At 48.7% G+C, this 12,272-nt stretch overlaps 1 protein-coding gene across 3 annotated transcripts in view; it reads right to left on the bottom strand.

Moving 5' to 3' along the window:
• CABIN1 (calcineurin binding protein 1) overlaps positions 1 to 12,272 on the bottom strand; it is a 141,873-nt gene that overhangs the window by 105,249 nt on the left and 24,352 nt on the right. For all 3 annotated transcript variants that reach the window (XM_015586813.2, XM_025044510.1, XM_006908678.3), the window contains exons 10-16: positions 11,106 to 11,274; positions 8,758 to 8,894; positions 7,967 to 8,184; positions 6,605 to 6,683; positions 5,813 to 6,000; positions 4,790 to 4,942; positions 3,745 to 3,939 (exon numbers count right to left, since the gene is read on the bottom strand). In XM_015586813.2, the coding sequence (XP_015442299.1) occupies positions 3,745 to 3,939; positions 4,790 to 4,942; positions 5,813 to 6,000; positions 6,605 to 6,683; positions 7,967 to 8,184; positions 8,758 to 8,894; positions 11,106 to 11,274 (1,139 nt within the window). The remainder of the gene's footprint in view (positions 1 to 3,744; positions 3,940 to 4,789; positions 4,943 to 5,812; positions 6,001 to 6,604; positions 6,684 to 7,966; positions 8,185 to 8,757; positions 8,895 to 11,105; positions 11,275 to 12,272) is intronic.

Here is a 12,272-nt window from a genome sequence, read left to right as displayed (position 1 = left end):
GAGGGGCAGATAGCCGGGGAGGAAGACATGAGAGGCAACCCAAAAGAAAGAGGAAACACGGGCCCCCACAGTCTTGAGGCATCTGCAAGGGCACGCAGTCACCTGTGTCCAATCACATATGGCAGGCTACCGGCCAGAAAGCTTTCAGAAAAGTGCTTAACCTCTGTGCCGAGTTTCCTCATTTCTAAAGCAGGGACATTAGATGAGGCCACAGAGCCAGCAAGCAGCCAAGATCAGGTGGAATGACTCCACTACCTCTGCCAGTTCTCACCGTGCCTGAAGCCACCCAGTCAGGCACTCATCCAGTGCCACAGCTCTGGAAGGTCTCAGCAGGAGAGGGCAGCTGCCAGGGAGGGACTGTCTCTGCAAAGGAGGGCCTGCGCCAAGGCTAGGGTGGGGGCACTGGCCATGCAGGACTGAAGCCACCATTCTATGAGTCCCCCTCTTCCCTAGGTGCCAGACGCCTCACCACCCCTTGGAGGTGCCATGAGCATTAAATGAGCTGATGTCCATAGCACAGTGTCCTGGCCCACGGAGGAGCTCTCAGTACACCACACTGTGCTCTGACTGCTATTTTAAAACCTCCTCTTTGGGAGCCATTGCTTTTTGTCAAGCTCCTTCTCCTCTTGCTCTAGAACAAACCCATTTAACTCCTTGTGTCTCAGTCTCTTTTATCACCGTGCTGGTGTGTGGGGAGATTCAGCCTGGCTGTGAATTCACAGACCTGGCAGGCAGCCTATTAGACCCACAGGAAGCACCTGCTGCCTGGCACCCTGTCGGGCTCTGACCTCAACACAGCTGAGGCCCAGCAGTGACTCCTGCCTGCCTTAACACATGCAGCTGCCACACTCAAAGGTGACACAGACAGGTGTGGGGACAGAAACGTCCAAAACTGCCTTTGGAACGTGCTGCAACGCCTGAACACAGATCAAAGCCACAACCAGTTTAAAAGCCCTGATTACCAGGAACACATGGTCTCTGTTTCTTTAGAGAAAACCAGCACTCTAGCAGGAAGCTACTGAGGCACAAAGGAGCCTACAGAGTGCAGACATGGAGCCCCCAAGGCCCAAGCTGACCCCTTCTGATCAAATGCCAAACATGCAAAGGGCAGGGGACTATTTTCTAACTAGATAAAGACTAATGGCCTTTGCTGGGTCAAAAGGTAGTTCCATTTTTAATTTTCTGAAACATCCAGACTGTTTTCCATAGTGGCTGGACCAATTTGCAATCCCACCAACAGTGCATGAGGGTTCCCTTTTCTCTCATCCTTGCCAACACTTGTTTTTTGATTTATTGATGATACCCATTCTGACAGGTATAAGGTACTGTATACCTAAAACTAGAAAAGGAAGAAGAAGAAAGAAGAAAGAAGAAGAAGAAGAAGAAGAAAGAAGGAGAAGGGAGAAGGGAGAAGGGAGAAGAAGAAGAAAGAAAGAAGGAGGAGAAGAAGAAGAAGAAGAAGATGAAGAAGAAGACGACGACGACGACGACGACGACTAATGGCCTTAAATCGCAGCCAGAGTTGCCATGAAAGTCAGAGACAAGGAACTGCCAGCAGCACTCTACCATGACGTAATTGCCAATGCTCAAGGCCAGAAAGATCTAAAAAGCAGAATAACTGCCAACAAATGAGGAAACAATATTACTATTGACTGTGAGCAACATGATCATCTACCCAAAACAAAACAAACCAAACAAACTATCAGAAATAATGGGAATTCAGTGAAGTGGCTAGATTCAAAATAAACATGCAAAAATCAATAGGGTTCCAATAAATCAGAAATGTAGTTAGAAAACATAATGACCGATAGAAAGATCCTGCTCAAAACAGCAATCCAAAATGTTAAGGACTAAGAATCAGCTCAACCATAATAAAATTATACAATTATTTTGAAGAACATAAAAGGTGGCTTGCCTAAATAGGGAGAGACAGATACCATTCTCTGGAAGAGGGAATTCCAAGGCAGAGCCCCCCACTCACCCTATAACAGCTCGATGAAGCAACTGAAATGCAAAACATAGAACATTCATACCAGTAGAAGAAAACAAAGGCAAACAGGCTTTTTGTTTATTTGTTGCCATGTTTCTTGTCTGCCTCCCTTCTAGAACATAGGTTATGTCAGAAGGGTGCTCTGTCCAGTCCAGAGCAGGAAGTAAGAACTCAATTCATGTGTGTGGAATGAGTGGGTGAATATTTTTGGAAAGGCTGTCCAAGCATAATAAACAAAATCACAAACATTTGAAAACATCAAAAGATTTGACAACACAAAAATTAAAAACTTCTATATGTCAAAAATTATACAAGTTGCAATTTAAAACCAAAATAACAAACTGAGAAAAATATTTGCAACATTTAATGAGAAAAAGATCAATATCTTTAATACGTAAAAAGCACTCCAAATAAATAAGAAAACATCCCGCTCCTATAGGAAATTGAAAAAAACCAGGAATCACTTATTTACAAAAAGCAGGCGCTTCCATGGCATTTGGCCCAGGCCTCGCCTCAGCCAATAGTGCTGCTCAGTGCCTGTCCAAACAGCAGTTCCCCCATCAACAGAGCAACTACTGCACATGAGTTCTAGGAGACAGGAGCCATCAGGGCCATCTTACAGAGGCAGAGAGGGCTGGCCTCTCTCCTCCTCCCCACCTAATGTGCTCCCTGGGTACACCTAGCTGCCTCTCCCACACACAGCCTTTCCTCTCTGCCTTCCTCCTTTCCTTCCCAGAAACAACTCTTTCTTCCCCTTTCACCAGGGCAGAGATACCACCATTTGTTCCCACAGTTGCACCTCTTAACTATTTCCCAGTTCAAGAAAATAAATAACTACAATGTTTCATGTAATCTGAGCAAAAAAATTGGGAGAAAACTGGGCTCTTACTCCAAATTGAAGGGGAAGGACTCAATCAGATAATAAATATAATGTGATTAGTATGTGAACCATAAGGGATGGGACACTAGACCACCCAACACCATTAAGCACATCATGTTTATCATCTTCCATGTCTGGCTCTGAGTCCGATGCCACACTTCCTGAGGATGGCAGTGATGATAGCCAACACCCATATGGCATTTGCTATAAGCCAGGCATGGTGCCAATATACACTAACGCATATAATCCCCAAAACAGGTCCCTGAGGTAAGGATAATAATCATCCCCATCCTAGAGTTGAAGGACTGAGGCACAGAGACCGAGTAGATGCCCAGCGCCCAGCAGATCCTGGTGCCTGGCGAGCGCTCAGTAAGGGTTTACTGAAGAACAGAGGCACGGAGGGAGCCAAGAGGGCACATGGCCCTCAAACACCACATTGGTGTTCTTTTCCTTCAACCACGTGATGGTATATGCGTATTTATTTTATCTTGATTCTTTACACTGTACAGATATTTTATCCATTTTTATTCTACTCAATAGTTAATTTCAAAAGTAATTTAAAAAGACAGGCAGAGGAACAAACAGGTGGATGGATGGTTAACATCCTGACTATTCTTCCTCCTCCTCTGCCATGCAGAAGTTCAGAGTCAAGTGTGGGCTCACCTTGAGCCACATACAACCCTAGAACCTGCACTTCTGAGTTCCAGTTTTCTCCCGTATCTTCTGACTGGCATATTCCTGGGTACCAAGTTAGCAGCTTTTACACCCACTTTTCTCTTCTAGGTCCTCAAGGGCCACTTCAAAGACTCCAGGGAATAAACCCACACCAAGCAGAGAAGGTACGAGAGGGCAAAAGGGATTCGGCAGCACACACCTGCAGCAGCAGCAGCTGGGCTGGTCTCTCAGGAATGGATGTCATAAACTCCAGGTGTTTGGCCTGGTCAAACCCACTGGTGCACAACGTGGGGCGGAGCAGATGCACAACGGACTCGTATTCGCCAGCCTCATACAACCTCTGAATCTCCTCCAGGGATTGGCACCGCTCCAGCGACTTCAGGTTCTTATCGATCTGGAAGAAACCCAAATCACTGTCTAATGACAAACCTCTCCCACGCTCCCCAAAGCTGGCCAGGGTTTGCATTTATCAGAACCAAAATTAGATTCCCTCTAATATTATCAGCATTTACATTAAGTGAGTATTGTATAAAAGAGTTTTTCTACTAAGGTCAAGGTATTCAATTCTTTAAAAAACAAACATCCCCAAGACCAGAAACTATCCAGAAAGGGAGAGGTTCCAGAAAAATGTCAGCCAAAATAGGACAGCCTCGTGTTCACAGTTCAGCAAACCAGACTCATGGAACCATAGAGTGTCAGACTGAAGAGACTTGGCAAGCCCCGGGCCAGAAGCTGGCACATGCCATTGACCCATGGAACCCTCTCCTCACAGGAGGCCTGCCGTGGCCCCCAGGATGGGGCATTGCATTTGGCCTTGCCCTGAAACAACTCTACAAGAGTCTGAAGGCCTATTTCAGCTAATGTAGACATAGAACTGCATGGGGTCTGAGGCTGCATGGTGAGAACAGGATTATAACCAACAGAGCCTGGCATAGGCACCATGCACTGCCAACCCAGCACTGGTCAGCGTCTGCTGGAGTTTGTATCTAATTCTGCTGGGATTGCTGCCACACGCAGCCCGACAGCTGAGCAATAATCACTCTAAATCATGCCAGCAAATGCCTCCACACCTGCCCCTTACCCCCCACCACCTGGAGGAGTTAATCATCAAGGGTACCATGTGAGCCCTACTTCGTGTGTGGGCCACTTTCCTTGTCCTCAGGGCAGGTGGGGCCTGGTTTAACTGTGCCAACCCAGAATAAATCTTTGACCAAAAAAACACCACTAAGAAAACTCCCACTCACCTCCTCCAGGGAAACGACCGAGTCGTTGTGGAGGTTGGGCAGCCGGATGACAATGTCTCTTTGCTCAGCCCCTGCCTCTGCCTGGATGGCAGTGGAGCTCTGGAGCATTTCTGTGCAGATGTCATAGTTCTCCAGGGCCTGCTCCATGTCTCCCTGGTCAGAGAGGAAAAGCAGTCAAGAGACAGGGGCAGAAGGAAGGGAACTCATTCTGTCATGCCAGGTGCCTTACCTTCCCAATCCCACTAGACTGCAGGCACCATGAAGGCGGTTTTATCCCCTAAAAAGGGGCCTAGCACAGTGAGAGCTCAATAAGTATTTGTTGAAGGGTTGCATGGATGGATGGACGGACAGATGGATGAACAAATGAATGAATTCACACAACTCTAAGGAGAGATATTACTAGCCTCATGTTATAGGTGAGAAAAGTGAGGACACTCGAGCAAGCCCGAGTACCTTGTTCAAAAATCATGAGCTAATAAATGGCAGAGCCAGAATTAGAACCGAGGCCTATCCTAATTCCAGAACTGACTATGGTGCACTAACTCATTCTGCCACAGTGCACTGGCTACCACCATCTACGAGGTGCTGCGTAACAGCCAATCCAATCCTCCCTGGCCTTCCAGACCAGGATCCGAAGGGAAGCTGAGAATTCACACGAGAAAGCTGTGTAGTTAACTCCCTTCTATAAAGCTCTGCATCTATTCATGCACTCATTCAGGCTCTCTCAAAAAAATATAAGCAAAAGGTCGAGACTCCAAGGTAGTCTTAAGTAGAGGTGCGTAACTTCCACAGGAAACCCCTTCCAGAGCTCTGTTGTGCTTGTTGCACTTTACAGACTGGTGACTATGCTGGGATTTCTGAGATGCTGAAAATTCCTCACCATGTCCCACTTCCTGAAGCTGAGCCCAGTGCCTGGGCAGGTGCCACACATGCACGTGCATATCCTCAACAATGCATCCAGCTCTCTTCCCTCCTTGTTGGGTACCTGGGCATGCTCCCCAAGCAGCCGACCACAGAACCAACCTGCAGTGCCAGGAACCGAGCCTTCAACCAATACACGCGGACCACAAACTCCAGCCAGCCATCCTCAAACAGGTCCCGCTGAGACGAGGCAAATGACAGCTGCAGGAGGTCACCCAGGAAGTGGGTTCCTGGGAAATCAGGCCCAAACCTGCCATTTACCACACCAGCAGGGCAGTTCCGAGGAGACACTGAAAACCAGTCAGGCCAAAATGAGTCAACTTCGTTTTGCAGGGTCCAGATGCCCTTGTGCTTCCCAGAGGTCACCCTCAGCCCTCCCCACACCTGTCTCAGTGTCCATGAATACCCTGAGCCCCTCGGAACCTCACAGTCCCCAAGTGGCAGATGTCAGAGAAGTCAGGCAAGTCAGATGGATATAGAGACCCTAAGAGCTGGAGGACCCTTACTTTACATACTTAACTTTGAACGTAATTGTTATTCACTGGTTGTTGACTTAAAAGTCAGAATGATCCACATTGTCTGGAAAAATTACTGGGACACATAAAGTGTTGATTTGATAACTTGGGAAACTGAGATCCCACTTCTTTCAATTCTGAGTAACAGAAAAGCAGGTAGGTGACTCCTTCTGGGGGCTCAACTGCTACTAACTACTTGAGTGGCCGAGGGACTTCTGTGAGACCCTGGATTTTTCCTGCCTGACAAGCCAACCCAGGCAACATGCTCACTGCAGATTCAAGTCTGAACTGCACAGCTCAGCCTCCCCATGCCCCCTTCCTCCTGCCTGCTGAGGGTTCAGAAAGTTACCCCTGCCATAGGACACAGAATGCCTCCTACCCGCAGAGCTTCTGCCCTTGGTCAGCAGCCACTGGTCCAGCTGGAGCTCCATGCAAGAGAGAGACATCAGCATCATGTCCTACGAGACAGCAGCAGAAGGTCAGGACAGGGTCATAAACAGTCGTCAAAGGATGGGGGGTGAAACAAAACTAATCTAAAATTTATTTTGATAAAAATATCATTCTTCTACCTACTTTCAATTCCATAAATGATAATCAGTAGCTATTTGTCAAAACATAAAGAAGCATATTGATGTACACCAGAACAACACTTGGGAGGAGCCCAGTGACCTGTCTTCAGTCCTAAGGGACTGCCCCAGGGCAGAGGCAGCCCTGTCATCTGTTGAGTGCCAGGCAAAACGCTGCATTTACACTACAACACTCAACCCTTAAAAATACCTGGGATTGGTGCATTGCACCCAGGGAACACAAGGAAGCTGAGGCTCAGCAATAAGAAGGCACCGGCCAAGTGCAGGCAGAGCTGAGAAATGACCAGGGTTTGTCTGGGAACTGAAACCTCGGCTCCTCTTGCTACTCCACACTGCCCCCAGGGAGCAGGCTCGGTAGGCAGAAACTGCCAGGAGGCAGTCCCTGAGGTGTCCCAGCAGAGGCTGCACGGCCAGGGAACACTGAGCTACACAGCCCTAATCACCTGCTCTTTCATCTTCTGTGCCCCCAGCCAGAAGTACCACCCAGATGGGCCCTGAAAGCTCCTAGTGCTCCCTCCTCAGCATTCAGACCCTCCTCCTCTACTGGGAGAAGGGGGCCAGAGCACCCTGGGAACTCTTGACCCCTGAGAGGCACTGAGTGGAAGAGCCTGGGGTGCAGAGTGCTATGGCCATTGCTCAGCCCCACACTCCTGGAGGCGCCCACCACTCCCCGTAAGCAACCTTATTAGTCTCTGAACTTCTGTTTTCTCACCCGTTTAAAAATCAGTAACAGTCCCTGGAAGCTCAAACATAGCCAAAACTTCACTTTCACCAATCTGTCTGCAGCTCTCCTCCACGTCAGTAAACTACCCACCCCATCACCAGACCCAGGCTTGAGCCAGCCCTGGAAATCCTCCCCATCTCGCCCTCTCATCACCACGTGCAGTTCATCCTGTCAGCTCTGCCTCCAGAACCCTCACACCACTGTTCACTGGGCAACAGTCTCCAGATGACCCTGCACCCACTCTCACTCCCAAAATCTTCCACTCAGCCACTAGGGATCTCTCTAGGCATAAAATCAGATCCCACGATTTCCTGCTACAAACCCCCCCAGGGGCCCTGCAGCAGCAGCCCCACACCCACAGAAGGTCCCTGTGCCCATCCCCTGGTCCCAGTCTGACGCTGGCCCTGGAGAGGCCTTCTACTGGCCCGACCTTGATGTGCCTGTTGCTGCAGTCCCTCAGCAGCGGGTTGGGCAGGCTGGTGCTGTGCCTCCTCCAGCTGTGGTAGATGCTGAGCACAACCTCCGCCAGGCCTGGTGGCCACCTCAGCAGAAACTTATGGCCCATGCTCTTCAGGTAGCGCATCATCAGCTCTAGGATGCCTCCATTGGTCAAGTTCTCCAGCAGGAACGCATGCACATCCTGCTTCTCTGCCCGGGCAGGGAGAAAGAACCTGACTTGAATAAAGGACCTTCTGTGCCAGGGTCTCCCATTTTCTTTGGAAGAGGAGAGAGGAGAGTGACAGCAGGGGCAGGGTGGGGGCAGAAGAAAGCCTGTGCCCTCCCATCCTCCCACCGCATGGTGGTGCTGAGGTCAGGCTGCAGGGTTCCAGCCCTCACCACCGTGAGCAAGCCTCTCCCAATCTCTGAGTCTAAGTTGCATATGAAAGGGCTGATCTCCAAGTGCTGCCCTGTGCACTGGGCGAGGCCATTCACAAAAAATACAAAGCACGTTGTCTAGCACATTACACTCAACATTTGTGTCAGATACCCTTGACTTGTGAAGCCACGCCCCTGGGTTTGGCCTGAAGCACACATCCCTCAGGGAGCACAGCCATGGACAAGCCTGGATGTTTCCACAGACCTCTCAGCTGACCACGAAACTCAGGTGCAAGACAAATCCTGGCAGCCCAGAACCATTCTCCCAGAATAAACCTATTCTGGTTATAGGATAACAAGAGGAACAATTCCCCACATTGAATGATCACATTGCTCAATTCCTACCAGATTCCATGAACGTGGCCGAGTCGAATGACAGTCTATGAGGCCCAATGTTTGGGAAGCTTTCCAGTTTAGTTTCTGACTGGACTTCATAGTTATTAAAGGAGTCATCTTCCTCCTCGGGGTCCAGCTTTCTTAGCCTGTATGGAACACACCAAAATCACAAAAGCCACACCACACATTCTTCCTACTGGACGCACGCACTCGAATTCTTCCTACTGGAGAAAAAAAATCTGAGCCAGGGAGGAAAAAAAAACCAAAACAAAACTAGAATATGTGTGCAGCAAGGTCCAGAATCCAGGCCTCCGAGAAGCTCTACTTCTCTCCAGACTTTTGTGAGCTGGCGTCTGGTCTGTACCCTCATTTTATTGGTTCCATCAACAGAAGAATACTGAACACTAGCATATGCCAGACACTGTGCTAGGCATCCAAATTCTGCCATAAGTGTGGCAGACCCTGCCCATAGTAGGCTTACCTCCTGATGGGAGATACAAGCAATAAGTAGATACACAAAAACAAAGAACCCAAATAAGAACCAACCACAAGGGGCCTCCTTTATAGAGCAGAGTCAGGAACATCTCTCAGAGAGGGTGACATTCACACTGACACTGAGAGAGGTAAAAAGCTGGCCATGCAAAGATGCAGGACAAGGACAGGTACAGAGGCACAGGCCAGAAGAGCACCAGGTATGTCCTAAGACCTGCAGGGAGCCCAGTGAGCAAGGAGAAAGTGGATGGGTGTGTGAAGTAAGAGAGGGCACAGCAGGCCCTTCTGAGCTTGGTCTCCCCGTGACTCTTCATAGAGCTTTGGAATTGAGGAGGCCTCTCCCAGCAGGCGCCGTTCTTTCCAACTCCTCCCAAGGACCATTAGAGTGCTTGTAGTTTCCCTCAACCAAGCCCTGCAGCACAGACTCTCCCGGAACTTTTCAGCGTCTTCATTTATTTATTGCGCAGACCCCCAGGGGGACCACTGCAGGCAAATAGTCACATGGCTCTTGTCTGACTATTCGAAGAAACAGATATGAAAACTACACAGGAACCAAAACTTAAAAAAAAAAAAAGGTAGAATCCATTCCAGATAAAGGGGGCTGGGAACAAGACCTGGGGTAAGACAGCAGGGCTGAGGGGCAGATGGAGAAATGGGTCACACAGAATTCGTGTCATCAACCACTGTACCATCCTATGGCTTTCCCAAAGGGAAACCTGTCCCCAGTACTGAGCCTTAAGAGTAACTGATCAGTGAATACTGCATCCTCTGCTTCCTGAGAACCTCAATTTCTGAGCATTTCACTTTCACCACAGAAAGAGAGAATTAGGAAAATGTGGAGTTTTGCTGTAAGATGGATTTACTGTCAACCTAGAGCTTCTGCTTCCTCTTCCTCCACTTGGACGTTGCCACCACTGAATTAAACTATCATGGGCCGAAACCCCAGCTGGGGACTCCTGGGTAAAGACACACATTGAACACACATGGTTACCTCCCAAACTCCACTCCAGTGACCATGAAGGAATAAAAAGGTATAAACTCACAAAGACACAGGAGTTGGGGTAGGAAGCCCCAGCAGAAACAAACTGTGCCAGAAGGCAGAAAGATGACAGACCAGCAGAAACTGAATCGCTTTCTCTACTCAGCTAAGGGTAGGAGGAGAGAAGCATCACAAAGCCCATCCGCTGGCACCATAAACCCTGGGAAGGCTCAGGAATGGAGGGCCCTAGAGCCTTTGAAGGAGGTGAGAAGGCAAGGATGAAAAGCAGAGGTGTTGCTGAAAATCTACGGAAGGAACATTGCAGTCTAGAACCCCCAGATCCAGGCAACCTGGCCCTTCTTCTCCTGCAAGGTTTCTTTGAGGAATACTAAGAGCCAGTGAAACCAAGGGAGGATTTAACAGCCTGTCCCCACCTTCTCATAATGTGAGGGAATCCTGCTGAGCCTGGAGAAACCAGACAGGCACTCTCCCTAAAAGCAGAAGGGGTGTCCCTTCCATGGGGTTTCTTGCTGTCTGCTTCCAAGGAACAGCAGCCTCAGTTCTCCTCAAAGCAGCTGTGAGTGCACAGGGACATGAGCATGTCGCTTCCAGCTTCAGAATCTATTCCTCTCCTGAGGGCCCAGGAAGTGCCTGGTCCTCCAAAAGATGCACAAGTCATGAGTCCTGCCCTCAGAAAGTTCAGAGGCAGGAGAGACAAGAAAAAACCAAGATCTCAACTCAGTGAGATCTCTGCCTCGGCTATTTGCACAGATGTGCAAACAAAGGAGGTGCTCAAAGGAGAGGGTGGCAACAGAATGAGAAACATTACTGGTAGCACACGCTGGAGGTATGTGTGTGCGCATAACAGAAAAAGTGTGCACTGTACCTGGATGGCAAGAACTTCATCAGAAGCTCCTGGAAGTCTACTTTCTCTTCCTTTTTGCACTTGGTGTTTCGGACACGGGCAGACCGCCGCTTCGCTGTCTCCCCACTCTCTTCCGAAATCTTCTTCCGCTTTACACCTTTCTTGGATTTATCTCCCCCAGCAACATCGCCTTCATGAAGAGTACAGATTGAAATCATGCAGGGGTAGGGGCATGAAAATGCAGCACAAAGAACGTCAGTCCCTCTTTCACAACTGTTAGCACGTTTAATCTTTATCTTCTTTGACATTTAAATCTCCCATCTCTTCTTTAACAACAGAGTCCTGAGTAAAGGTAATTTCAAACTGCTTAATACTCACACCTTTCTTGAATTCACAGAGCCCACAAGCCAGACTATTTTCCATGGCTACAGAACACTAAGGCCTCAGTCGAATGTTCCCCCAACACCCTCCCCCCATACTGGCTGGCTGCAAGAGCTTCTGGGGCCTTGTAGATGAACCTGGGATGGGATAGAGCAAGTAGCAGCAACACTGACTCTACCCATCATCCAGGACCCTGTAAGCACCCAGTGACATGATATGGACAAGGGAATCATGTGAATTATACAGAAAGCAGGAGTGCCATGTATGATTAATTTAAAAAGTTAGAAACAATTGTATGCATGTTCACTTAGAAACTTTTTAACTTCCAGATATTCTTCAGTGACAGAAAATCAAGAAAAGGCTTGAGAACTTTTGCCTAAAATTTTGTACAACTCCAATAATAATAAAAATCAATAAAACCACTCAAAAATATATTACTACATATGGTGGTAACCTTGCTGACTGTTTTTTAAGGCCAAAGAACAAAGACTGATAGCGCATAACAGTGCTGGGTGCTGTGGCATGTGGCTAGCAACTGAGTAGAACCAGCAGAAGGACCTGCCAGCTCACACATCACAAGCGGAAAGAGCAACCTTTACACTAGGACTTATCAGCGGGTGCTGAGTGGTTTCGAGAAGCTGCATTCCTGAGCATCGACCCCCTTCTTGTGGGGGCTTCTTTACTGAAGTGGACCCTAAGGAGTGGCAGCCCCAGAAGGAGGCCAAGAGGCTCCCCTGTGGGGCCAGAAGCTGTTGCTTAAACCTCAGGCTAGGAGGAAGCCGCAGGACCCATCCCTCTGGGGAGACC

This window comes from Pteropus alecto, unplaced genomic scaffold (assembly GCF_000325575.1).
Source record: "Pteropus alecto unplaced genomic scaffold, ASM32557v1 scaffold113, whole genome shotgun sequence".
Lineage (NCBI taxonomy): Eukaryota > Metazoa > Chordata > Mammalia > Chiroptera > Pteropodidae > Pteropus > Pteropus alecto.
Note: the sequence above shows the minus strand (reverse complement) of the source record. Positions and strands in the feature narration are given on the sequence as shown.